The sequence below is a fragment of the Thamnophis elegans genome, chromosome 3 (assembly GCF_009769535.1).
Source record: "Thamnophis elegans isolate rThaEle1 chromosome 3, rThaEle1.pri, whole genome shotgun sequence".
NCBI classification, from domain to species: Eukaryota; Metazoa; Chordata; class Lepidosauria; order Squamata; family Colubridae; genus Thamnophis; species Thamnophis elegans.
The window spans coordinates 75,836,780-75,861,860 of NC_045543.1; the positions used below are offsets into that span (position 1 = coordinate 75,836,780).

The 25,081-nt window shown below is 40.1% G+C and overlaps 1 protein-coding gene across 2 annotated transcripts in view; it reads left to right on the top strand.

Moving 5' to 3' along the window:
* Nucleotides 1-16,136, top strand: part of PUM3 (pumilio RNA binding family member 3) — a 33,842-nt gene extending 17,706 nt beyond the window's left edge. For both annotated transcript variants that reach the window (XM_032213942.1, XM_032213943.1), the window contains exons 10-18: nt 417-495; nt 1,217-1,315; nt 2,201-2,254; nt 2,903-2,983; nt 7,755-7,897; nt 10,177-10,399; nt 11,086-11,173; nt 11,611-11,701; nt 15,743-16,136. In XM_032213942.1, coding sequence (XP_032069833.1) covers nt 417-495; nt 1,217-1,315; nt 2,201-2,254; nt 2,903-2,983; nt 7,755-7,897; nt 10,177-10,399; nt 11,086-11,173; nt 11,611-11,701; nt 15,743-15,875 — 991 coding nt within the window. In that variant the 3' untranslated portion in view covers nt 15,876-16,136. The remainder of the gene's footprint in view (nt 1-416; nt 496-1,216; nt 1,316-2,200; nt 2,255-2,902; nt 2,984-7,754; nt 7,898-10,176; nt 10,400-11,085; nt 11,174-11,610; nt 11,702-15,742) is intronic.
* The last annotated feature ends 8,945 nt before the right edge of the window (nt 16,137-25,081 follow it).

Consider the following 25,081-nt stretch of genomic DNA (forward strand, 5'->3'; position numbering starts at 1 on the left):
AAGAAGAAATGTCAGACTGCTTGGATGCTTGACTTGAAATTATGTTTTAAGGGATTTTCCTTAAATCCATTTTGAGATCTGTACTAATAACACCAGGGTGTTTTCATTATGGTGTAGAGATCTAATGATAACCTGTTAACTTTATAGGATTGTCTCCTATCCCTAGAAACCCCAAATTCTTACATCTACTCTTTCTTTCTCCACACACCCCCGCCTTCCCCTCCACAATAAATGGATAGACAATTTTTGTTTCCAGCTTGGTTAGATCCCGCTGAAGCTTTGTCCTCTGAAACTACTGTCTTGATCCAGCCGCAAATTAAAATTTGTGGCAAATGGCATTCTTTGTATTATTGCAAATATTTCACAACAGGTAAATACAGAGTTCTTTTTTTATTGTCTTCCTTTCCTCTTTACAGAGAAGCTGTAATAAAGCATTCATTGGTACATAAAGTTTTTTTGGACTTTTTTACTTACGCTGTCCCTAAACAGAGATCTGTAAGTATTTATTTATTCATTAAACTATGTTTACTTCATTACATTCATTACTTACGTTTTTAATCTGTTTTTATGTTAAATAGAGTTAAATGTCATGCCAGATACTTAGTGCTGGTTTGTTTCTGTTTGGGCTTTCCAATAATAGCAGCAACAATGAAATAATCCAGCCCAGCCGAGGATATTCTGGTTTGACTATGCAGCTTTGCTTGCTGAGTCAGATCTGGCAGCCTCACTGCCCCTCAGAGTGTTCCTTTGAACTTTTTTCAGTGCGATGTATATCTTGTTCTTCTTTCTGGCACAGCTAGTCGCTTACAATTGAAATGTAAGCCGGTCACCTTACATTAAATTGCATGAAGGGTTTCTTTCCTTGTCATATTTGCAAATAAATGAAATTCTTTATTCATGCATGTTTTTGTTAATACAACTTAATTGTTTTGTGCTAAAATGTGATGCAGACCTAGAAGCCTGAAATATTTTTTAAGTTAAGAGTTAAAAGATTCCACACCAAATTAAACTTTTCTTTTAGAAAGCAGACATTGATTCCAAGTTAGGAACAGGATTATTATTTAAGGAGTATAGAGGAAACAATACAGATTGCCTAATATGTAAATCAATTGTCAGTGTTGTGAGAAAAAGCATTGAAGATTAAGTAAGTTTTATTTACTGGAGACAATGGTGAGTTCTTAAAACTGTTCCCTAAAACTGTGTTCTCTGTCTCTAGGAAATGATTGAAGCAATTAGAGAAGCTGTCATTTACTTGGCACACACCCACGATGGGGCCAGAGTAGCTATGCATTGCTTGTGGCATGGGACTCCCAAGGTATTGTGTGTAAAGGAGCTTGTTTGTGTCGAAAGTCTAGCACTATGGATTGGTGTGTACTGGTTGTCTCAGATGCAGCAATCAAAAACACAGTGTATTTTGACAACTGTTTCAAATAGAGAAACATCCATGCATTTTATTGGGATTAGTTTTTGAGAAGCTCCAATAAGGATAAGTTGAGTGGTTAGTTTAGGGGTGGGATACATTCTATTATCAACTTCAACTTATCCAAAGATATATGATTATATATTTTATTTAATGCAGGGTTTCCCAACTTTGACGACTTTTAAGACTGGTAGATTTCAATTCCCAGAATTCCCTGGCCAGCCATGGCTAGCTGGGGAATTCTGGGAGTTGAAGTCTAGATGTCTTAGACTTGTTAAGGTTAGGAAACCCTGGTTTAATGAAAGTAAGTTTGCTTTAATATTTCTTTAATATGCTAACATAAAGAAAACCATTAAACATATTAAGAAAAAGTAGGAAAAAAACAAGCAGAAATAAAGAAAAATGCACTAATTGAACAGTTCTGGACAGTTTGAAGGAAAGAGTAATTTAATTCCTTACTGTCTTAAGCTAAGCTTGCATAACTGATATACAGACAGACATAAAGAGTGGTATGTGGAGCATTATATGTATTTCACTTCATATAGTGATTTGAGGGTTGAAAGAAGCAGAGATTAGCTGCTTATTTCACAGTACAAAGATGGTTTCCAACTGCTCTTGTGGATGTCTTTCTATCCCTAATCCAGATGTGGATCCCTAAACATTGCATTTGATTTATTATGAGAATACTTTTTTTAAAAGTCAGCAGCCTGATTTCATAGCATGTTATATTACATGTATTTTAAAGTGTGAAGCTTCTCCCTATTCTTTCACACTATTTAGGACAGAAAAGTGATTATGAAAACAATGAAGACGTATGTTGAAAAAATAGCTACAGTGAGTATTTTTAATGTGTCCTATTGTAATCACATACAAGGCAATCCTAATACATGCTTACTTAGAAGTTAACCGTATTTTACTTAGTAGTGTTTCCTTCATTGTAAGTTTAGGGTTTCAACCTCACGATCTCATTTCTGGAATACTGCTTTATCCCAATATGAATTCAGAAGAAATTAATAGTGGCAATTATGTTTGTAATTGAGTTACATATATGTAAATATCATTAATACACATGTTTAAAGAAGTACTTTAAGGAATGTTGATAAACCTGAAAGAAATTCCGTGGCAAAGAATCTATAGAATCTGTACAGTTATGATACATATTAATTTTTTTTTTAAAAAAATAGAATCCAGATAGATAATCATTAGTAAATTTACTGAGGAATAACTCTCACAGAGTTCACTGCCTAATTTTAAATAAGTTGGCATTGGAATTTAGCTTTATATAAGACATTTGAGAAGTTTGATATTTTGATGGGTTGGATTATTGTTGTTTTTGGATTTGAAGAAGAATCTTGTTTAAATATTTTAGCAAAAAAAAGTGTTAAAATCAGAAATAAGGTGAATAATCACTTTGGATAATTAGGAGCTAGCGTTCAAGAATTATTTTGGCTTATACTTGTAATTTTTCTCTTCCTATTTCAGGGTGAATTTTCACATTTGGTTTTGCTGGCAGCATTTGACTGTATTGATGATACCAAACTTGTGAAACAATTGATAATATCTGTAAGTAAATATGATTTCCAATCTACATTTTTAATCATTCACCTAGCAGAATAATATAAGTAATGTAGGAAATTCCATGGTTTTATACAAAGATTATACATTGTAGGAAGTCCTCAATTTAAAACCACAATTGAATCCAAAATTTCTGTTGTTAGTGAGACATTTGCTGAGTGAGTTTTGGCTCATTTTACTACCTTTCTTGCCACAGTTGTTAAGTGAATCACTACGGATGGTAAGTTAGTAACCTCGTTGTTGAGTGAATCCGGTTTCCCCACTGACCTTGCTTGTCAAAATGTTGCAGAAGGTGATTATGTGACCCTGGGACACTGCAGCCGTCATAAATATGAACCAGTTTCCAAGCACCTGAATTTTGATCACATGATCATGGGGATGCTGGAAAGGTCATAACTGAAAAAATAGTCCTCAGTCACGTTTTTCAGTGCTGTTGTAACTTTGAATGGTCACTAAATGAACTGTTGTAATTCAAGGACTACCTGCATCCATTTTGTTGTTTAAAATGAAAATGAATTGTCCAAATTATTGTTGGGGCAGTTGGCTTCTTGCCCACTTTGGTGAAGGAGTACTTTTTTTTTTCATTTATCCATTACTCTTTCTTTTGTGATAGAAATTTTTAAACTGTATATCGGTGTTCCAGTGAAGGATTATGCATTGGATTAAAACATTGGAGTTGTATAAAATGCATATATATCTTGAGATAAAAAGAGATGACTGAAGGCAAACAGAGAATATGAGGCAAATGCTTAGGATTTTCTCTCCATAGACCGGGCTTTCCAAGCTTGACAATTTTAAGAATTGTGGACTTCAGCTGCTAGAATTCCCCAGGCAGCATGGCTGGGTAGGGAATTCTGGGAATTCAAATCCACAAGTCTTAAAATTGCCAAGATTAGACACCCCTGGCATAGACCATTTTCCATCTTCCTTCCCCCATATCCACATCCAGGACCAAGATAAAGCTAGCAACTTGAGTGATCAAATGACCAAGTAGGAACCATGCTGAGGGAAGGGAATCCTTAGCAGGTCTGCCATATTCCTCTTTTGCCTTCACGGAGGTTCATGCAAGGATCCTTTTGTGTAGTGGACTTCTCTGTGCGGTGATAGAATGCAATGGATGAATCGCTAGCAATTTGTTCTATTCCCCCGCCACCCCTGTGATGGTTTATTTATTACTGTCAGCCCAACAAGGTAGAGTAGACTCCGAAAGCCTTACCATTTAGGTCAGGACTCCTTTTATTATAATAACTGTAGTAACAGAATTTTGCAAATCTGAATGTGCTTCTCCTTTTATGGTCATATTGTTTGAGACATTTACTCAAACTGATTTCTTGGCCCAGGCTCAAGCCCCTCTTATCTGACTGCAGCTTTGGCTGCAATTCTTCCTTCTGTCCTTCAAGGCCATTCTTTATGCCCTCTATAATTAGTTGTTTGTCTCCTCCTGCAGCTAAAAATTTCTACCTTAGCACAGTATTAATGTAAAAATCAAAAGGTTATCTTAGCAGATACACTGTAGGATAGCAAGAGGAGGGAGAGGGAGACGGAGAGGGAGGGAGAGAGAGCTCAGGTGTGTGACTAATAATTCATTTACAAGGACCATCTTAGTCAAAGTGGCAATAATTTTTGATGTTTTAGAAGTTTTTTAGAACAGCTCAGAGACACCATGTTATAGCTTTCTTTTTATAGCCCTGTTGCTATGCATGTCTTGAATATGTATGAGTTTGAAATGATGCTTAAATTCCTTTCTCTGTCTGTTTGTTGAACTCCACTTAGTGATTATCGTATTTGAGCTTTTTAGCCAAAAGTGATATAGACACTATTGACTTGAGTTCAGCTTCTGGTGACATAACTGTATTGTTTTCTTGGCTACAGTACAAGTATTGTCTCAGGATGATTGTTGATTTCTTAGTCTATAGCCGTGATGGCGAACCTGTGGCACGCAGAGCCCTCTGCGGGCATGCAAGCCATTGTCCCAACTCAGCTTCACTGCCTCCTGCCGGCTAGCTGATTTTCATGCCAGGGGACATGCAGGAGACGTGTGCATGCATGGGGGGCGGGAGGGCTCACATGTGCATGTGTGGGGGCGGGAGGCGCGCACAGGGGTGTGTGGTGCGCCCCCCTCCTATGGCCCGTTTTTGGTCCCGGGAGGCCTATTAAGCCCAAAACAGGGCGTTGGGGTTTTCGCATGCTCATGCGCAAGGGATGGAGGTCACATGCACATGCACAGGGAGGTGGAATACAGGGGTTGTCATGCACACATTGCATTATGGGGTGGGTGCACTGTCGCATGCCATGCACTTTTTGAATGCGGTCTCTCATCCAAATATTAACCAAATCTGGTCCTACTTAGTTTCTGACTTTAGCAAAGTAACCTAGATGTTACCAAGCTAAAATTGAAACAGATGCTGCCTGATTTCAATGGTGAAACTGGTGAGTTTGAATTTTCCACTGATAGAAAAAGCTGTGTCATGACAGGTTTTTGAGGCACCTATCTGTTCTAATGTAATTAAGGGATAGCCGATATAAAGATTAGACTGGGTAAACTGAAGAAAGAGAACCATGATTGAAGTCTTATAGTCATTACCTTCAGTTGACTAACATCACATGTTCTTTGTCTCAAACAGTTGTATAATAGAGTCCAAACGTTTTAGCAACATGTTTGGCATTCCCCAAAGACTTTTTAGTGGTTATTATCATTATATCCTAAAGCAATTACCTTAAGCCTGAAACTTAAGCTCGTTTTGTTTTAGTTTCCCTATGCTTTGTTGTCTGATTTGCTACAGCTGAGTGAAGGGATCATTCCTTTATGTCGTGATTCTAATTTTGCTCGTCCTGCTTTGGGATTTTGGGACTTTCTTCATTAACAAAGATGCATGTCACAATAATGGCTCCGCAGATTGGAGTTTGTGCTTATAATAGTAACTTCTGTTTGAAAGACAGTCTCATAATTTATCTCATTTGGGAAGCCACCTTCCTCCAAACTTTTTCAGATTTTTGTTTAATTCGGTCTTGTCCTGTATGTGGTGAGAGTTTGATATCTATCAAATCGCTCAGAACAGGAAGCCAGGACTATTCTTTTAGTTGAAGAATTTATATATCCTCGTATCTTCTCCACTTTTTGATGGGATGGCAGTAAAAGCAAGAGAAGAATCTTCAGAGTTCTCATTTAGTGAAGGACACTCTCGAGACAAAAGGCTTATCAAGTGATGTATTTGAGTATATAGACTTCTCTGCTCATTCATGAATAAAGAATGAATGGAGTAAGCCTACATACTCCTAAGATAAAAGATTATGATGACTAAAATTTGTTGTGTTTGTAAAAGAGCAGTAGGCAAATATATTTAAGGGACTATGAACAATACTACATTTATCTTTTTTTAAAAACCCTCTTTTTCTCTAAATAATTTGTCTTCAAAATAGGAAGTCATATAGTAATGGGGGTAAATGGTGCTTTTTTTCTGCTTAACTTTTATTTTTCAGAAATAGGTACAGTATTTGGCATGCTCTAGTACAGTGTTTCTCAACCTTGGCTACTTGAAGATGTCTGGACTTCAACTCCATTGAAGTTTTGCTGGCATTCGCCAAGCATTCGCTAGCTGGGGAATTCTGGGAGTTGAAGTCCAGACATCTTCAAGTGGCCAAGGTTGAGAAATACTGCTCTAGTATGTGAACATTGTGGGAAATTACTGAAAACCGGATTTAATGGACCATAAGGTTGTCACATTCATAGAAATAGGCTTATCTTAGTCAACTTGTCTTAAACTTATCATAGTCACTATGTTATGTTCTCTTAGAGAGCCAGTTTGGTCTAATGGTTAAGGCACAAGGCTAGAAGCCAGGAGACTGTCAGTTCTAGTCCTTCCTCAGGCATGAAAACAGATGGATGACTTTGAGCCAGTCACTCACTCTCTCAGCCCACAACATCAGGCTTAGGTGACAAGCCAGTTGATCAATTCCTATCACAGCCAATGGATCAACACTTGGTTGACCCCCCCAAAAAAACCCAGTCTCTACACTTGCAGAAAAACCACTAGGAAGGGGAGAAAAAAGGCATCACCCACAATATATTTTCTTGCCAGAACTATGAGAAAAAAGCTGTCATTTTGAATGAAAAATGAAACTAAACTTGACTTAGATAAACTGCCCTCTGTTTTCATGTCTCTCCTTTAACCATGTTGGAATGCTTTTAGTAATACTATCTGCATAAGTTTGGAGTATTTGCTTTAAACTTAAAATTGCAGCCAGATGGATTGATCAATATGGTTGCCCAAAGGGGATGAAAAAATGGAGGAATTATCAGTTCATAATATTTTGAAATCATGCCATAGGGAAAATGTCTTAAGTTTGGTTTTGCACTTCTGATGGATTCATTTTTTTCTGATGAGCCAGGCTTGTGAACAGCAAAATAAAACAACGTTGCCCTTTGATATTTATCTACAAGCTTTATACTTCTTATATCTTCAGGGTTGCTAAAGATGGCTTTTGAAATGGAAAAAAAAGGTGGTGTGGTGGTGGGAAGGGAATGCTTAGCAGTCTAAGCAAAAGAAAATGCAAGGAATGGTGAGGATGTTATTCCCATCTATACATATGGCTTGTTCTTGTTCATGATTTGGAGCATTAGCATTTTGTCTTATTTAGTCATAGGTAAGATTTGAATAAGGATAAAAAAACTGGCTTCCTTCAAAAAAACAAGAACAAGCTGAAATGGGTGGAAAAAACTGTTGCTAACAGATTTTTTTGTCTTTCCCCCAACACTTAGGAATTGAATAGTAATTTAGCCGCTGTTATAAACAACAAATATGGAAGGAAAGTCCTGCTATATTTATTGAGTCCACGGGATCCGACATATTTTTCCCCAGCAATAATCAAAATCCTGCAACAGGGTGATGAAAATTCTCACAGGTACTTGGGTACAATTTCTTGAGATTTCTGCATCTTCTCCTCTCTGGTTGTGTCTGAATGGTGCTGTTTTTCACTCTTCCAAATCCCAGTGGATTGAACTATGGCTATACAGTTGCCTAAGAATGCTGTGCCAAGTAGAATTTGATCTATATTTTATTGTACATAAATGACCTTAAAAGGTGGCGTAGCTTTTCAAAGTGTAGGATAACATTTTGGTGGATTTCATATTGGGTAATTTTCTATGAATTTCAATCACATTTGCTTGTAGTGGATTTGGTAAAATAATAGTTTATTGCCATGTGAGTCAAGTGACAAGTAAGAACAGCAGGTGTTTATTTCAACACTGGCAGAATAATGCATGTTATGCTTTACCTACAGCTGGTTATGATACAGACTAGATTCGTTTCTCGGTATTCATTTCAATACTCTTATGTTTTATCTGTTCTTATCTGGTTAACTGTATCTTGCCTTCCTATATCACTTATTTTTTGGACAAATCTTCCAAGGATACAGAATCTGACCTATTCAAGGCTAAGTGATGCTATTGAATCCGGAGAAGATTCTGCAAAATTTGTGAATGGATGTCAGCCTTTAGCAATGTGCCAGGGTTGGAGACCTTAGTGAAAGAATACTTTCAGAAAAACGAATGCATTTTTCTCAAGGTCCTTTCACTAATATATACTCCACAAGGGGGAAAATCCAAGCTTAGAAATTGCTTCAACGTTCATGGAAGGAGGATTAATAAATTACCTGGGCAGCGCCGGGTTATCAGCTAGTAGAAGATAAAACCCAGAGATAGGCATGCTCAGTTTCATTTAGTTTCTATGTTTAGATATGATCAGCAACAGGGGAGCCAGAGGTTTATTTTACATTGTTGTGAAGACACCAAGCATCTAGCAATGGGCTGATATCAATAGTGCAGGGTTGAAATGCGGAGTCCTTGGTGCTCTCTAAGCTTTGTTGTTTTCTTGTGAACATTTCAGTACCAAACTATGCAACTTCATCAGTGCTAGTAGAGACTGAGGTTTGCTCTCATTTGATATTCTAGTGACTTGCCCTCTCATTGTAGGCGGGAGTAGTAGTCTTGGTGGTTCCTTGGCAATGAAACGTCTGCAAGAAAACAGCCAAGCTCAGAGAGCGCCAGGGACCCCGATATCAATAGTTTATTGAAGTGGCAAGAAAAAAGATCTGGAGGCATTCTGGACATTTTTTTAAAAAAAGTTTTATTAATGTCCTCCATTTCCTGGTATTTTATTGTTATTTGTTTATTATTCCTGTGTTCATGGGGGAGGTTCCTATTAATTGCAATAAAAATTGTAAAAAGAATTAAATCAGGTTTCAGGCAATTGTTACTAGATCCTCTTTGAGGCAGGATATTTTATTTAAAACATCCCACAAAACTCTGCAAGTATGAACAAATGAATGTTTGGGCCATAGTTCAAAATACTATAGGCAGAAGCGAACTGTCACCTTCATTCCTAACATAAATATACTCACTGCCGACAGACAGCTTTGATTGATATCACCCCACGGGTAATTAAATGGCACCTCAAAATACATCACCTGCTGATTGTATAAAAATAGTGCCGCTCTGCAGGCCACAGGCATGGCAGCCACGAGAGTCACACCATCGCCTGTCTCTCTTGATGTTCTTTCCAGTGACATTAATTGCAGCAGCCACACGAATCACTTTCTTGACCGATCTTGGTCTTTAAAAATTAAAAACAGTCAAGGAAATGGAGCCTGAACTGAGGATTACGATTGCAACCATGTGGCTGTTAACGAGACTTGCCTCTGGCCTGAAGCTGAATTCTCCATTCCAGCATTTTCTCATGAAAATATGCTTCATAAACACTTTGCTCCTTCATAAATGCTTTACCGGTTTAGATAGAAAAAACTTTTTTGCAAAGATCCAATGCAAAGAGTGCATGATCAGAGGTGATCTCTAGGGCAAGGGTCCCCAACCCCCTGTCCGTGGACCAGCACCGGTCCGTGGCATGCCAGCAAACAGGCAGCATGCAAAACTATGCTCCCTCTGGTCCACAGAAAAACCTTACTCCATGGAACCAGTTTCTGGTGCCCAAAAGCTTGGGGATCGCTGCTGTAGGGACGTAAATCAAAACTTTTGATCTGTTGTTGGAGATTGTTCTGGGGAAAATATGAAAATAATGTAATGCAGAATTTGGATTTTTTAAAAACTTTTGCATCAGAATTTTGTACAATTCTCACTTTTCTTTGTCAAGCAAACATTCTTATTCTGTCTGTCTTTATTCCACCAGTAAAAAGGATGCAGATGTTCGCCATGGTGAGCTTCTGGAAGCCATTTCCACTCCCTTATTACAGCACCTCAATGCACATGCTGAAGAAATGGTGATGGACAAAGCTGCATTCATTGTAGTGACAGGCATCCTCAAGGCTGCTGTCGGTGATGTCCAGCCAGCGATGAAAGCCATCGCTGGTCTTGCTGCAAGAAAGATGATTCCGGGGGGAGAAGATGGACAGGTAAGGTAGACACAAAGCAAACAGTAATAAGCACCCCCAAATTAGCAGATTTCTCTTTCATTGTTGTTCACTCATCTCTCTGAGGTAATAGTGATTGTGTAGGGTAAGAGTGTCCAACTTTGGCAATTTGAAGACTTGTATAGACTTCAATTCCAACATGTATTTCGGAGGTGTGTGTGTGTGTGCGTGCCCGCCTGCCTGCCTGCCTGCCTGCCTGCCTGCCTGCCTGCCTGCCTGCCTGCCTGCCTGCCTGCCTGCCTGCCTCTATCTATCTATCTATCTATCTATCTATCTATCTATCTATCTATCTATCTATCTATCTATCTATCATCTATCATATATCTATCTAGTGTTTTTTGTTTTGTCAAATTACCCGGTATGGGCAAATATGGGAGGGAGTATAGAACATATTCAAAAAAGTATTTGAGACTGAAGCTGATTGATCCCCCCCCCCCCCAAAAAAAGAAGTACATTTCTAATCTGAGTGACTACCAAGTTTTCTGGTTGTTTAAAATTTAGACTGTTTTGCTATTTCTCCACCAATTACTTAATTATATGAAGAGTAGGTATATGGGGCACTTCTTACATGCTATATGACTTGATCCTGCTTTTAAAAAGCTGCACGTGTGAGGATAATGAAGAGTGAGGCCAGTGAGATCTTGACGTGTTTATGCTTTCTTTTGAAGCTTCACATTGCTGAACATCCAGCCGGTCATTTGGTGCTTAAGTGGCTAATAGAACAAGATGAGAAGATGAGTCAGTCTGGCAGAGAAGGTATGTTGGCATATCTGTACATAGGGGGTAAAATTAATCAACAGACCTTTAATTGGTGGAGGGTTGGGCAAGATAGCGAGGTCCTGGTTTCCATTTTGTGTGCCTTAATTAAAATAACTTCTCTGAGTGATGTGGTTCCAAGGACACAGAGAATTGCTCATAGTAAGAATGGAAAAGCATTTCTAAAAAAGGGGGGCATGCTCTTACAAAGCAATTCAAGGGATAAGTTTCCCTTTCCTTGAATTCAACTATGTGTATGTGTGAATAACACAGCAAATTAGATTGAAAGGGCATGTGCTCTGAATGCTACAAATCAGCATTGTGCGTAATCTAATCAGTATCTCTTTGAAGTGACTGCAGATATGTTGATTAGTATTAATTAATAACCGACCTGAGATGGTAAATGTATAAACCCTGCTTTGAATTTTCCCAAACAGGATGTTTTGCAAGAATCCTGATAGACCATGTGGGAATTGATCTTCTAAAGACCTGGGTGGATGTGAATCGTGGTGCAATTGTTCTGTGCCGGTATGTAGGAGGTTTCTAGATTTGTTTTAGGCAATGACATTATTTAATATTAATATTTTTAAATCATTGTTTTTTAAGAAGTGCCTGTAACCATTCCCGCCAGTAAGTACACTGCAGCTGGATTAACTTGCTGAATCACCTTCAAAGTTTCATTATTTTGCTTTCAGCTTCATTGTTATTATTATTTTTAAAATATAAGGGAAGTAAGCTGAAGCTTTGCTACATTTTTTGTAAAATGCCCAACCACTGTTGATTGTCTTGTCCCATTGGACTGTCTTTCTTTGAAGGTAATAATTTGGCTGTCCTGGAGTTTATGATGCCTAGAGACTCTGCTATCACAGACATACTATCTTTCTTTATAATGTGGTAATTCAACTTATTCCAATGAGGCAACCTACAAAGATTGCTTGCTCAGTAATGTGAATAATACAAATATTATTGGGTCTCATATATATAGTACGCATTGCAAATGAGCTTGAAGTTTGTGCTCTTATACCAAGCAGTTTTCTTGCAATTATTGACATAACCTCAAGCAAACAAACTCAGAACACAACAGCTCTGTTTTGGAATAAATCAATATGATATTAAACAAACTATTTGCAGCATCTTTATTTATAGAACTATTTAAAATGTATTGATGGGGTATGAAACTAAAATATCTTTTAACTTGTATTTATTTATCGTAACTTCCTGCTTTTGTAGATTAACTACTCTTCTCTAATTGAATCAACTGACAATATTTCCAAGTTAAGTTTTAACTTCTGTCTTGTAAGTTTTCTCAGGAATTAGAAATGATGAGATCACTATGGCAACATGCTCCACTAAATTAAAACTGATGGATCTGTTCAAACAGTCACTAGAAATAGATCAATTGAATCCACTGAATTGTATATATAATATATCCTGATATCAAATTAGGTTCATTAGTATTTTCCTGATGCCTTTTGACAGAATAAATGTCCCTTTGGGAGTAGAGGTGCATTCAGTGAAAGCAAATTGGGAACAGAAAATGATAGGTTGCAGGACAGCTGGACCTCAAAGCCTAAACATAAAAGGAACAATTCTGTTTATCAGTTTGCTGAGGAAGTGCTAATCTTCCCTCTCCAGCAAACCTGATCAAGGTCACTGCAGGAGAGAAAATGAGAAAGACTTATAATTATGTTCCAGGATTCCAATCAAGCCTACTGAAATCATTATCTGTATGAGTGGAAAATAAAAGGTAAAGATACCCTCAAGCTTAATTCCTAGTGAGCAGGAGTTTCTTCATTATATTACAGAAGTATTTGCTAGTGGTGGGATTCAAATTTTTTTATGAGCGGTTTTGTGGGTGTGACGTGGTTTGGTGGGCATGGTAGAGGAAGGATACTGCAAAATCCTCATTTCCTCCCCATCCCACTAACTTGCTTTCCAGCTCCATTCTCTTATGCAGGGCAACAGAAGAAGACCCAGCCAATCAGCTGGGACTTGGGAGACAGTGGATAGATGGGGACGGAGCCAGCCAGAGGTGGTATTTACTGGTTCTCCGAACTACTCAAAATTTCCTCTACTGGTTCACCAGAACTGGTCAGAACTGGCTGAATACCACCTTTGATTTGCCCCCCTATCTTCCTATGGACTTTCTTCTGTCATGCCCTTGAGTTCCCAGGAGGTGCCTTGTCCAAACACATTTCAAGGGAAATGTAGAGGTGCGCAAATCTTTAGTTCAAGAGTGGCCTTTCCAACACGGTTAAGACCATTCCTGAAATGTTCTGAATTTGAGAAGATAATCCAGATTGCTTTGTTTTTGCAATCCCCACAGCAGTAATCCCTAATGAAAGGGTACTTGTTTCCTTGCTTCTGTTAACAGAAATGTTGATCAAGATCACCAAAAAGCAAGAGATATTTATTTTGTTTCACTAATCTGAATTTGAGTGGGTGGGGGGGAACAGAGTTCTGAATGCATGGAGTCCTACCTGAGGGGTCTTTAGGCTCACCCAAAGTGCCTGTCAATCTGATGGTTCCCCTGCCCCCTAAATATATATATTCTCCTAGCCAAGCTTGATCAGCACTGCATACGTATCTGTTAAAAATAATTGGTTTCTTTCTTCATGATCCCATTCTTTTTTAAAAAAAAATTCTAGTGCTTTTGATACAGATCAGAAAAAAGTTTCTATTTATATAAATCAGTGCAAAAACCTGATTTAAATCAAACTTCCATTTAACGTGGTTATCATTGTGAATTTCCATTGTTCAGCCACTGCTTTTCTGAAATAGAACCGTGGGGATTTTTAATTGTACCTTAGAACAGAACCCATACATTTGACAGGAATGCTTAATTCCTTGTAAAAACATAAATAAAGATTTGTCAGGAATTGCTTCCCTACACGTGGCAAAGTTTTCTATTTGAGGTGCAAAAGATGTTGAGGAATCTGGTTTAGCAGAGATACCCTGATTATTTCTGCTTTAACTCTAGAAATGGAGAATTGTTGCCTTTTAAAAGTTTTATCTCTCAAGGGTGGTTTTACAACTATTAATTTAGATGGTTGATACTGCTAGTACTGACTTTTAGTTTTCTTCCATTATTTTAATAGAACTCAGTTGATCTACTATATTTGAAATAGTTCTATTTTTGACATCTCATTGGAAAACTAATCCTAATTCATGGACGAGCTAGAGAGAGTTAAAATCAGAGGTGAAATCCGCCTGGTTTGGCCGAACCGGTAGGGACGATTGTTGTTGGTTCTGCGAACCACACGCTCGTCAGAAGCTTTCCCCCCGCTTTTAAAGCATTTTTTCCTGCCAGTTTGGGCGAATAAGCAGGAAAAAAATGCTTTAAAAAGTGCAAAAAGGTTGGCCACGCCCACCCAGTCACATGAACCCCCCCCCCCCCCCAGCCATAACCACAGAACCGGTGTAAAAAAAAAATTAGATTTCACCACTGGTTAAAATTGCTACAGCCCATTAGCGCAACTGGCCATGTATTTAATTAGATGGATCCATAATTCAGACAAAGATGCTTGAGATCAAACTTGAGCACCATTCGCTCCCTAAAGGAGTCCTATCCAACCTCCTGAATTTTCATGAGCAATTGTGTGACTGCAGGAAATTGTGTGACTCCTTTGGGAAATGTCCTACTGAATCTTTAGTCTTGGTCTGCTTCAGAACCACTGCAGATCTCTCTATCATCCAATATCTAATGTGGATTCAAAAGCAGATGCAGAGTATTCATATCTTGCTCTAGTGTTGTATGAAAATTTGAGACGGGAACATGTCTAATCAGCTTAAATTTCTGCTCCAACATTTTGGTAATCTTGGTGGCTGCTTGCACCCATGCTTGTCCTTCCCTAAAATAGTAACAAACCTATAAAGAAAAAATATCCTAGAAGGCTCATTATAGTCATCTGTAGGCATATTACGTAATTTACATTATTTCTTCAAATATGTAATACTAGGTCAGAGTGCTTGTTCTTAGATAAGAGAACTATTTTGGATCATACTGAAAAACAGATTTTTTTCTCAATCCCAGCTACTTTAATTCTTTTCTTCTGTTTGTTTGGCAGAATAATTTTGTTTTAAAATAACACAAGGTTGGATGTGACAGTTTAAATGGAAAGTTATGATAAAAATGCAGAAGGTTTTTTCAGGCCAACATTGATATCTTCACCATTGATATAAAAAAAATCTTGACAAACAAGCCTCTGGAAAAGTAATGAAAGTTTTTTTCCCCCCATTTTGCATCCCATTATTAATCATGATGCCCTTGTGAATTTGCACACATACAACACAAATCCAATTCTCCCTAGCCTCTTTTTAAATGTGTTAAAAGAAAGAAAGAAAGAAGAAGAAATTAGAATCTGTGTTTATATCTGAGCATGAGATGGAAGTAGCATTGGTTACTCACATTGTTGACCTATGATAACACTTAGATGTGGGTAGCACATAATTCTTTTCAATCTTTCAATCTTTGATACCGCTAACCATGGTATTTTTGACACTTGGGAAAACCATTGATTTTTAAAGGACACTGTTTAAAACATATCTTTCTCTTTCTTCCTCTTACAGCCTTCTTCAGAGCTCTGATCAAGAAGTTGCAACACAAGTCAAAGATGGACTAAAGAGCATTATTCCAAAACTAAAAAGGACTAAAGACTGTACAGCAGCAGCAAAGGCATTGCTGGAGAAATTATTATCCTAATTTAATAATTATTCAGTTCCTCTATGACAGGGGTGTCAAACTCATGTCAGGGTATCATCACGTGACGTATCAGGACTCCCCCCCCCCTTCACTAAACCGGGCGTGGCCAACGAGTGATGCATCCAGGCCACAAGTTTGACAGCCCTCCTCTATGACAACCAGACACATTTTTAAAAGAAATGGAAAGGGTTTTGGGCAGAGTTGGGTTAACTTAAAAAAAAAATCACATATTTTAATTTGTCAATAAATTCTTATACCTTTTCCAATGTTTGCCTCTTGAATTTTGCTACTCAAATTACCTTTCTGTTTCTAACCTCCCACTGTTTATTTGGGAGACAGTGTAGTATCATGGCTAAGGTATTAAGTGAAGAACAGCAAGACCAGATACTATCTCAGACCTGGGTGATTTGGAACCAGGCATCCCCTCTCAGCCTAACCTATTTCACTGGGGTTATTGGTCAGGGTGGGTGGAACAACATGTACAAAAGGCAGTATTGGCCTAATGGTTAAGGCACCAGGCTAGAAACCAGGAGACCCTGAATTCTAGTCCCACCTTAGACCTGAAATCCAGCTGAATGAAGTAACTCTCAGCCCAACCCACCTCACAGTGTTGGTTAGGGAAAATGGGGAGAGGGAAGAGTATTATGCATGTCCACTGCCTTGAGTTATTGATGAAAAAAATTAAGGGGGAAAAATAAATACTGATATTTATATTTATTTATTTATATACTGATACTCTCGCCCACAGTCCGGTGGAGACTCTGGTTGCTGCCTGGCACTTGGCAGCATCGGAGTCCCTTGACCGGATTGCGCCACTACGGCCACTCCGAGGTGGCGGATCCCGGAGGCCTCCTTGGTTCACCGAGGAGCTCCGGGAGAGGAAGCGCCGGAGGAGACGCCTAGAGCACCTATGGAGGTCCGATAAATCCGATTCGAGCCGAGCACTCTTAACAACCTGCACCAAGGAATACATCAGGGCACTTAGGGCAGCAAAAAGATCTTATATTGCCACCTTGGTTGCGTCCGCTGAGTCCCGTCCAGCCGCCCTGTTTAGGATAACCCGTTCCCTCCTAAATAGGAGGGATACGGGGGACCCCTTGCAGGGTAGGGCTGAAGACTATGTCCAATTCTTAGCGGACAAAGTTGCTCGGTTTCGGTCGGATTTGGACTCCACTTTTGCAGATCCAGCCGAGGCACAGGTGGATAATTCGGTAGACCATCGCTGGGTTGAGTTTCAGGATGTTGCCCCAGGGGACATGGACAAGGCCATGAGAGCTGTGAGTGCCTCCACTTGTGTACTGGACCCGTGCCCCTCCTGGCTGGTTGCCAACAGCGGAGAGGTGACACGGGGCTGGATCCAGGCAGTTATTACCGCCTCCCTTCGGGAGGGGCACTTCCCCGCCGCATTTAAAGCGGCGGTGGTGAGACCCCTCCTGAAGAAACCATCTTTGGATCCAGCCGTTCTTAACAACTACCGTCCAGTCTCCAACCTCCCCTTTGTTGGGAAGGTTGTTGAGAAGGTGGTGGCCTCCCAGCTTCAGCGGTCCTTGGAGGAAGCCAGTTACCTAGACCCATTCCAGTCCGGCTTCAGGCCTGGTTGCAGCACAGAAACCGCTTTGGTCGCATTGACCGATGATCTCTGGAGAGCCAGGGATGGAGGCCATGCCTCCATCTTAGTTCTCCTTGACCTCTCGGCGGCTTTCGATACCATCGACCATGGTATCCTTCTGCGACGACTGTGGGAGGTGGGAGTGGGAGGCACTGTACTGCAGTGGTTCTCCTACCTCTCGGACAGGTTGCAGTCGGTGTTGGTCGGGGGGCAGAGATCGACCCCTAGACCCCTAACATATGGGGTGCCGCAGGGGTCGGTCCTGTCCCCCCTACTATTTAACATCTACATGAAACCGCTGGGCGAGATCATTCGGAGGCATGGGATAAGATATCACCAATATGCGGACGATACGCAGTTGTATCTGTCTGCCCCATGCCAACTCAATGAAGCGGTGGACGTGATGAACCGGGGTCTTGAAGCTGTTAGGGACTGGATGAGGGCTAACAAGCTTGTACTCAACCCGGAAAAGACCAAGTGGCTGTTGTGTTTTCCTCCCAATAATTTGGCCAGTGTTCCATCACTCAGGCTGGGGGGTCAAATATTACACCCCTCAGACAGGGTTCGCAACTTGGGAGTCCTTCTGGATCCACAGCTGACCTTTGACTACCACCTGTCGGCTGTGACCAGGGGGGCATTTGCCCAGGTTCGCCTGGTGCGCCAGTTGCGACCCTACCTGAACCGGGAGGCTCTCACAACAGTCACTCGGGCCCTTGTGACCTCTAGGCTGGAATACTGCAACGTGCTCTACATGGGGCTGCCCTTGAAGAGCATCCGGCGACTTCAGCTAGTCCAGAATGCGGCCGCGCGAGTGATTGTGGGTGGACCTCGGTTCGCCCACATAACACCTATCCTCACCTACCATAACACCTACCAGCTGCGCTGGCTACCTGTTGATCTCCGGGTGCGCTTCAAGGTGCTACTTACCACCTACAAAGCCCTTCATGGTAGTGGATCTGGGTACTTGACAGACCGCCTCCTGCCAATTACCTCCTCGCGACCCATTAGATCGCATAGATTGGGCCTCCTCCGAGTTCCATCTGCCAGTCAGTGTCGACTGGCAACTACGCGGAGGAGAGCCTTTTCAGTAGCAGCTCCGACCCTTTGGAACGATCTCCCCGTGGAGATTCGTACCCTCACCACCCTCCAGACCTTCCGCACAGCCCTCAAGACCTGGCTATCCCGTCAGGCCTGGGGTTAAAGATTATAATCCATCCCCGCCCGAATGATGAATGTTGCTCTATTCTTTTAATTATGTATTGTCCTATATGTCATTGTATGTTTCCCCTTCCTATATAAGTTGTAAGCCGCCCTGAGTCCCCTCAGGGAAAAGGGCGGCCTATAAATAAACTTAAACTACAAACTACAAACTATACATTTTATTGGCTGCTAATCTCACCACAGGGTAACTGGGCTGCTTACAATCATAAAAATCTATCTATCTACATTAAAACAAATAAGGTTAACCAACCACAAAAAACTTCTAGAACCTAATTACACGGGAGGTGCAATCTGTTGTTACTCAACCACCTCCACTGTGCTGTTCCCCCCATTGGGGTCCCAAGCCAGATAAATCTCAATAGATAAATAGCTACATATACAATCTAGATCAGCGTTTGGCTCCCAATATTTTGAGCATCAGGGACTGGTTCCGTGGAGAGAGGTTTTTCCACAGATCAGAGGGGGTGTTGTTTCATGTACTTCCTGCATCCCGTGGGTGGGACCACTTATTTGCCTGGCTCAGTTTCTGGCATGCCACAGACCAGTGCTGATCCATGGACTGGGTTTTGGGGACCCGTGATCTAGATTCTTGTTTCCTGACTCCTTTGGTCTCTGATGCCATAGATGATTTGCTTTTTCTCCTTCATTTAATGGGCTGTGTATCTTAATAGTAGAAGTGGGAAAAAGATAAGCAGAGAAGAAAACTAGCTCTTTTACTTCTATGAAAAGATGTAGCTCAGCTACTGCAGTGAGGAAAACTAGGCCATACCAAGGAATATAACTGTGCACCTATTTTTCAAAGTTAAAGTCAAACAACAGTGTTACTCACAAAGTAAACACCAGCAGCAAGTACATTAGTCTGACATCAGTCAGTACTATAAGTGGCACTGGTCCAGCCAAACTTGCTTGCCGCCTGAAGATAAGCATGCACAATTGTGGAGATGAAATGCACTGCGTTAGTTTAAGGAGAGCTCCTTGGCATAGGGTTTTCAACTGATCACCCACCGTTCTGCAGTGCGCTCCATGCCCAGCTTCACAAAAGCTGTGCTTTGCCATTACTCTTCTTTTAAAAAGCATTGAGCGCAGCTGCAGACTCCTACAAGCCCCCTTCTTGTAAAGAGAATATTACCTAGACTGTGTTCTATATTTCAGATTCCAGGTGTATAAAGCCTGATGGAGGAAGTTTTTCAATAAATCCAATTTATTGAATTTAACCTATTACCTATTTTAATTATTTAAAGAAATTACAAGTAGTCCTAGACTTACAGCATTTAATTTAATTACAATGGCACTGAAAAAAGGGACATGACCAGAGGTGGGTTGCTCCTGGTTCGGTCCAGTTCGGCTGAACCGGTAGTGGAATTCAGGCCTGGGTCGCAGAACCGGCAGCGACCCAGGCCTGCCATGCTCCCAAACTGATTCCCTCGCCACCGCTGGGCCACCACCATTTTGGTTTTTAGTGACTGCATACGCAGTTCACTGTAAATCGTTCTGCGCATGCGCGAAGAACAATTTATATTGAACAGTGCAGGGGCGCGTAGCGTGCAGGTTGCAAACCAGTAGTAAAACCGGCAGCAACCCACCCCTGGACATGACCATTTTTCACATTTATGACCCTGGCATTGCAGTGTCCCCATGGTCACGTGATTTGCATTCAGAACTTCACAACTGACTCACATTTTATGAATGGTTGCAGGTGTGATCACCTTTTGCGACCTTCTGTCAAGCAAAACCAATGGGGAAACCAGATTCACTTAACCTTCGTATTACTGATTTACAAACTGTAGCGATTCACTTAACAAATGTGGCGAGAAAAGTCATAAAATGGGGTAAAAGTCACTTAGCCAATTTCTCACTTAGCAACATAAAATTTGGGTCCAATTGTGATTGTAAGTTGACCAGCTGTATATGGTTACCCATTTTTATCAAATATCTCCAGGCAGCCATCAGAGCCAGTACATAAAATAATGTAAAAGCCACAAAGCAACCCATAATTAAAAATCAATACACGTCCTCATCAACCATCTCATAGCACAAGACAAACACACAAGGGACTCCACTAACATCAGAGGCCAGGTTCCCCAGGAGACCAAACTCTTCAGAAGGAGAGAGTTTCAAAGGGCAGGCCCCACACCGGAGGTGGCCCACACCTATCTCCTAGGTGACCGCTAGATGGCCTTGTTTCACAGAAGGTTCTTGGCACAGGTCTGGTGGGACAACAGAAATAGGTAGTTCCTCCTATCACAGTCACTGGTGTTGCTGGAGTTGCTGTTTTCTGATGGAATAAGATCATGCTTAGCGAATGGGTCCTCCAAACCAGTCTGATAACTTGAGATGCTATTTTTTGTGTGAAAGTAACCTAATTTATGTTGTTATAATTGACAACACAACGCATTTTCATGTACTGGTTCTCTGAAAATCCCATTTTCATTGCTGACTTTAGATAAGCTTCAAGATTGCCAGATTTTTGCCAAACTTCTCACAGGCTTGGGAGCACAACTCTGCATCCAATATGAGCTTCCTCAGCTTTTGCTGGTTAGAATTTAATTACATCTTAATTAATTGCTCCTTAATTAGCAGAGGCTGAGATCTGTTGGAGCCCTGTTTAAATCTTGTTCTGCAAATTAACTAATTGAGGGTGCAACTGTCTTTGGCTATCTCAAGAAAACCTATTCTGTATAATGGAAGATCTTTTATATGATTACATTTATTGTATATGCTGTTCCCATACAAGTTCCATTTTGTTAGCTAAGTGGAATGCTATTCTGATTCATTTTTTAAATAGTCCAGAATAAAGTCCAAAATAAAATATGACAAAGCAAAACCTGACTGTCTCATATATTAATTTCCAGAAATGCTTTTGGATCTCCAAGCAATGCACTCAGAGAAGAGAGAGAATTCGCTGCTGAATTGGGATTTTAGGACTTGCCATGCCTGCTATGACAACCATTTTGGGACCTGGCAACCATCTCTTGGCAACCATTTTAGGAGCAAGCTCACCTGATGCTTTCAGCCTCTCCCCTGCCTAAAAAGATTGCCTGTTCCTGACACAGTCGTGGTAAGCAGAGCAACAGCAAATGAATTTCATCTTTCCCTTTTAAAATAATTTATAAATTGCCATCCTAAATTGGGTAGAAAGATCTTTGTTGAAGAGAGAGACATAGAAAGAAAGAGGGAGTGAGAGAGAAAATACACACGAGTGCCAATAATGTTTGGCCAATTGCATTGACACAACAGATTTTTGAGTTGTAAGTAAGCAAATATGCTCGCTAATCTTGTCCTAAAGGTTACACAGCCAAAAGAGCCAGGATAAATAAAGCAACTGTCTGCCTGGGTAACACAATACTGTCTAAACCATAGTCCTAAACTTTATTGGCCTGGATAAAGCTTAAAGATTAATCTCAACTAGGTTAATTGGCAGGCACACACTCATTTGCATCCAGAGCACCTGCAAACGCTTAGGATGAGCTCCTAAAGTTCTCCTACTAGGATTGTCTCTTGGGATATTAAATACATGTTGGCTTAATATTGGCTTATTGTGTGCAAAGGTCAGTGGAAAATGACTTCAAGCAAATCTTTGTTGATGTCCTACAACTCCATGGTAGAAGTACAACAAAATGATAGTGGAAAGAAACTGGGCTGAAATACACTTGCACACCTGTCAGAATGAGCTGTCTTTTAAAAAGACAAAGCATTTCTCACAATCTTTGGCATATAACAAGCATGTTTTGCACTTCAATTCTGGTAGAACTGCATTTGGGATTCTGGCAGATGTCCAATATCCATAGTGATGGTCTCCTCCTGCTTTAACTTCAATATTGTATTTCAGAACAGAGAGTATCAGATTAAACCAGGAGTGGGTTCCTGCCAGTTCTAACCTCTTCTATAGAAGAGGTTCCACAAATCTACAGTGCCGTTTAGAACCAGTTCCAGCTCCCTCCCCGCCCGTCTGCACATCATCAAGATGAAGAGCGAGAGGAGGAATTCTGGGAGTTGAAGTCTTAAAGCTGTCAAATTTAAACAGCCTTGGGGTTTTTTTTTTTCTAAAGGGTTAGGAGTGCAAGGGTCTTGTAACTTGATAGCTTTAAGACTTGCGTGCCAGAGTTTCTGAGCCAACATTTTGGTTGCTAAGCAAGAGCATTGTTAAGTGAGTTTCACCACATTTTACATGCCCACCCAGTCACATGGCTGCCAAGCCACTCCCACCCGGTCACATGGCCAGCAAGCCACTCCCACAAAGTAGGCTACATCCACAGAAGAGGTTCTAAAAAATTTTGAAACCCACCACTGTCCAACACTGGAGGTTTTTGAGAAGAGATTGGACAACCATTTGTCTGAAATGGCATAGAATCTCTTGCTTGAACTGGGTGTTGGAGTAGAAGACCTCCAAGATCCCTTCCAATTCTATTATTCTGTTATTTTTCTATTGTTGCTTCCAGCAGCTAACATTTAAAGGTTGTTTCCATGACTTCTTTTGGCTTTCCTAAAAAAACCCAACTGGGTAGAGTAATTTTTCAAAAAATTATTTTAACATCATGGTAGGCCATCTTTTCTGAATTCAGTGGAATTTTAGTGTTTTAAGAGTATGTTGAAGGTGCTCTCCCAAAACAATTTCCCAAAAGGTTCCTCTGTTCCTAATGAGAGTGGCTGATCACGAAACATCTATGTATTCTAAAGTAGTGGTGAGTGTACTCTATTTTTGTTCCCCTTCCCCAAATACATCCTGCCACAAGTGTGTAGGTGTGTGTGTGTACACATCTGGAAACAGTTCCAAAATATGTGCTGTTCTGTAGCCTCCAGCAATCTTATGTTCAGTGAGTAGTTTTGTGCTCCAAAACCATTCAAAGCTCCCCTACTGACATTCTTATAAACAAAATGGATACTAAAGGCAGATGTGTTGCTTTGAGGAGTGTCAGGTTTGGATTTATTTTTAAATTTTAAAATAGCTGAAAGATAAAATCAAGGGTGGCCAGGAGGTCAGGCAGTGAGAAGTATTCTACATTGCCTATGCATGTTTTAATGTTTCCTCTCTCCAATAGGCTATTGATTTTTTTCTTTGTTGTTCCTGTTAATAAGTATTGATACTAGACGTTCGAAGTCTAATGTTGTCTGCAATGCTTTGTTTTTAATAGATCCAATGTCTACTTTTCCAAAGAGATTTGGCCAAGCCAAAACATCCATTCCAAGATTGCCGATCCGCCATTTAAATGATTTTGATTTAAAGTGTCCTAAAATGAATATAAAATTTGCTCAATGCTAATTCTTCCACAGAAGGTTAAAGCAATTCATTTGAAGGTAGGTATGGGTCAGATATATGCTGGTTGTATTCGGGTCCTTTCCCGTGTAAGATTTTCCCGTGTAAGAAAATATTACACAGGAAAAGACCCAAATACAACAAGACCAGCATACCTACACCCGTGAAAATCTACGAAAGCACACACACACACACACACACACACACACACACACACGTGTGTGTGTATACATACATACATACATACATACTTGTTTTATTTATGTATTACATTTGTGCCACCCATCTCACTGATATTTATCATGCCTTTTAGTAACAAATAATTAGCTTAAGAAATTGTCAGAAAATATTCTGTCTTGTTCTGTTCTGTTACTGCTTTACTTTCCTTCAAACTAGGAGAGTGCATGTGTGTATTTAGGCTTGAAATATTGCTTGGAGCCAATTTCCTTTCTACAAACATTTGAAAAGTAGGAACTGAAAAGTCTAAAAAAGAACTGCAAGCAATGTATGTTCTGTGCCTTCAGGATTGTGGAAATGGACAACATTCCCTCATCATGGGATGAACCGTCCATCTACTTAGTGTGTATAAACACGGTCATAGACCTGTTTGCTTTTGAACTAGTCCCTTTTTTATCACTGTTTACCTAAGGATGTGCCCCACAAAGATTTGCTGTCATTTCTTTTTGCAATATTGATTGCTTTAACTTGCGTATCTTTTAAAATCCACTTTATCTTCTTTCTTTTTTTTGAATATATAGAACGAAGGTGACTTTATTGTCTGGCTATCATGGCAAATACTGTAATCTTCCTGTCTGGTATCTTAAAAAGATACCCAAAGGATACTTTACAGTAAGGATTGAAGTGATTGATTGGCTTTAATTTAATCTGAGTATCAACATTTTTCCAAGTCTTCTATCTGCCTCTCACCCATCCCACCCAAGAGATAATTTTCAAATAGTCATTTCAGAGGTAAAAGCAGATGAAACGGCTGTATTCCATGCAGGTCATCAGTTGTTCCTAATCTTCTTTCCCCCCCTTCTTCCTGTAATAAAATATCTCAGTTTGAACTGTATCTAGTTCCTTTCAAATCCTTAGCATCTGTCTCTCTAATATAGTCCTTGA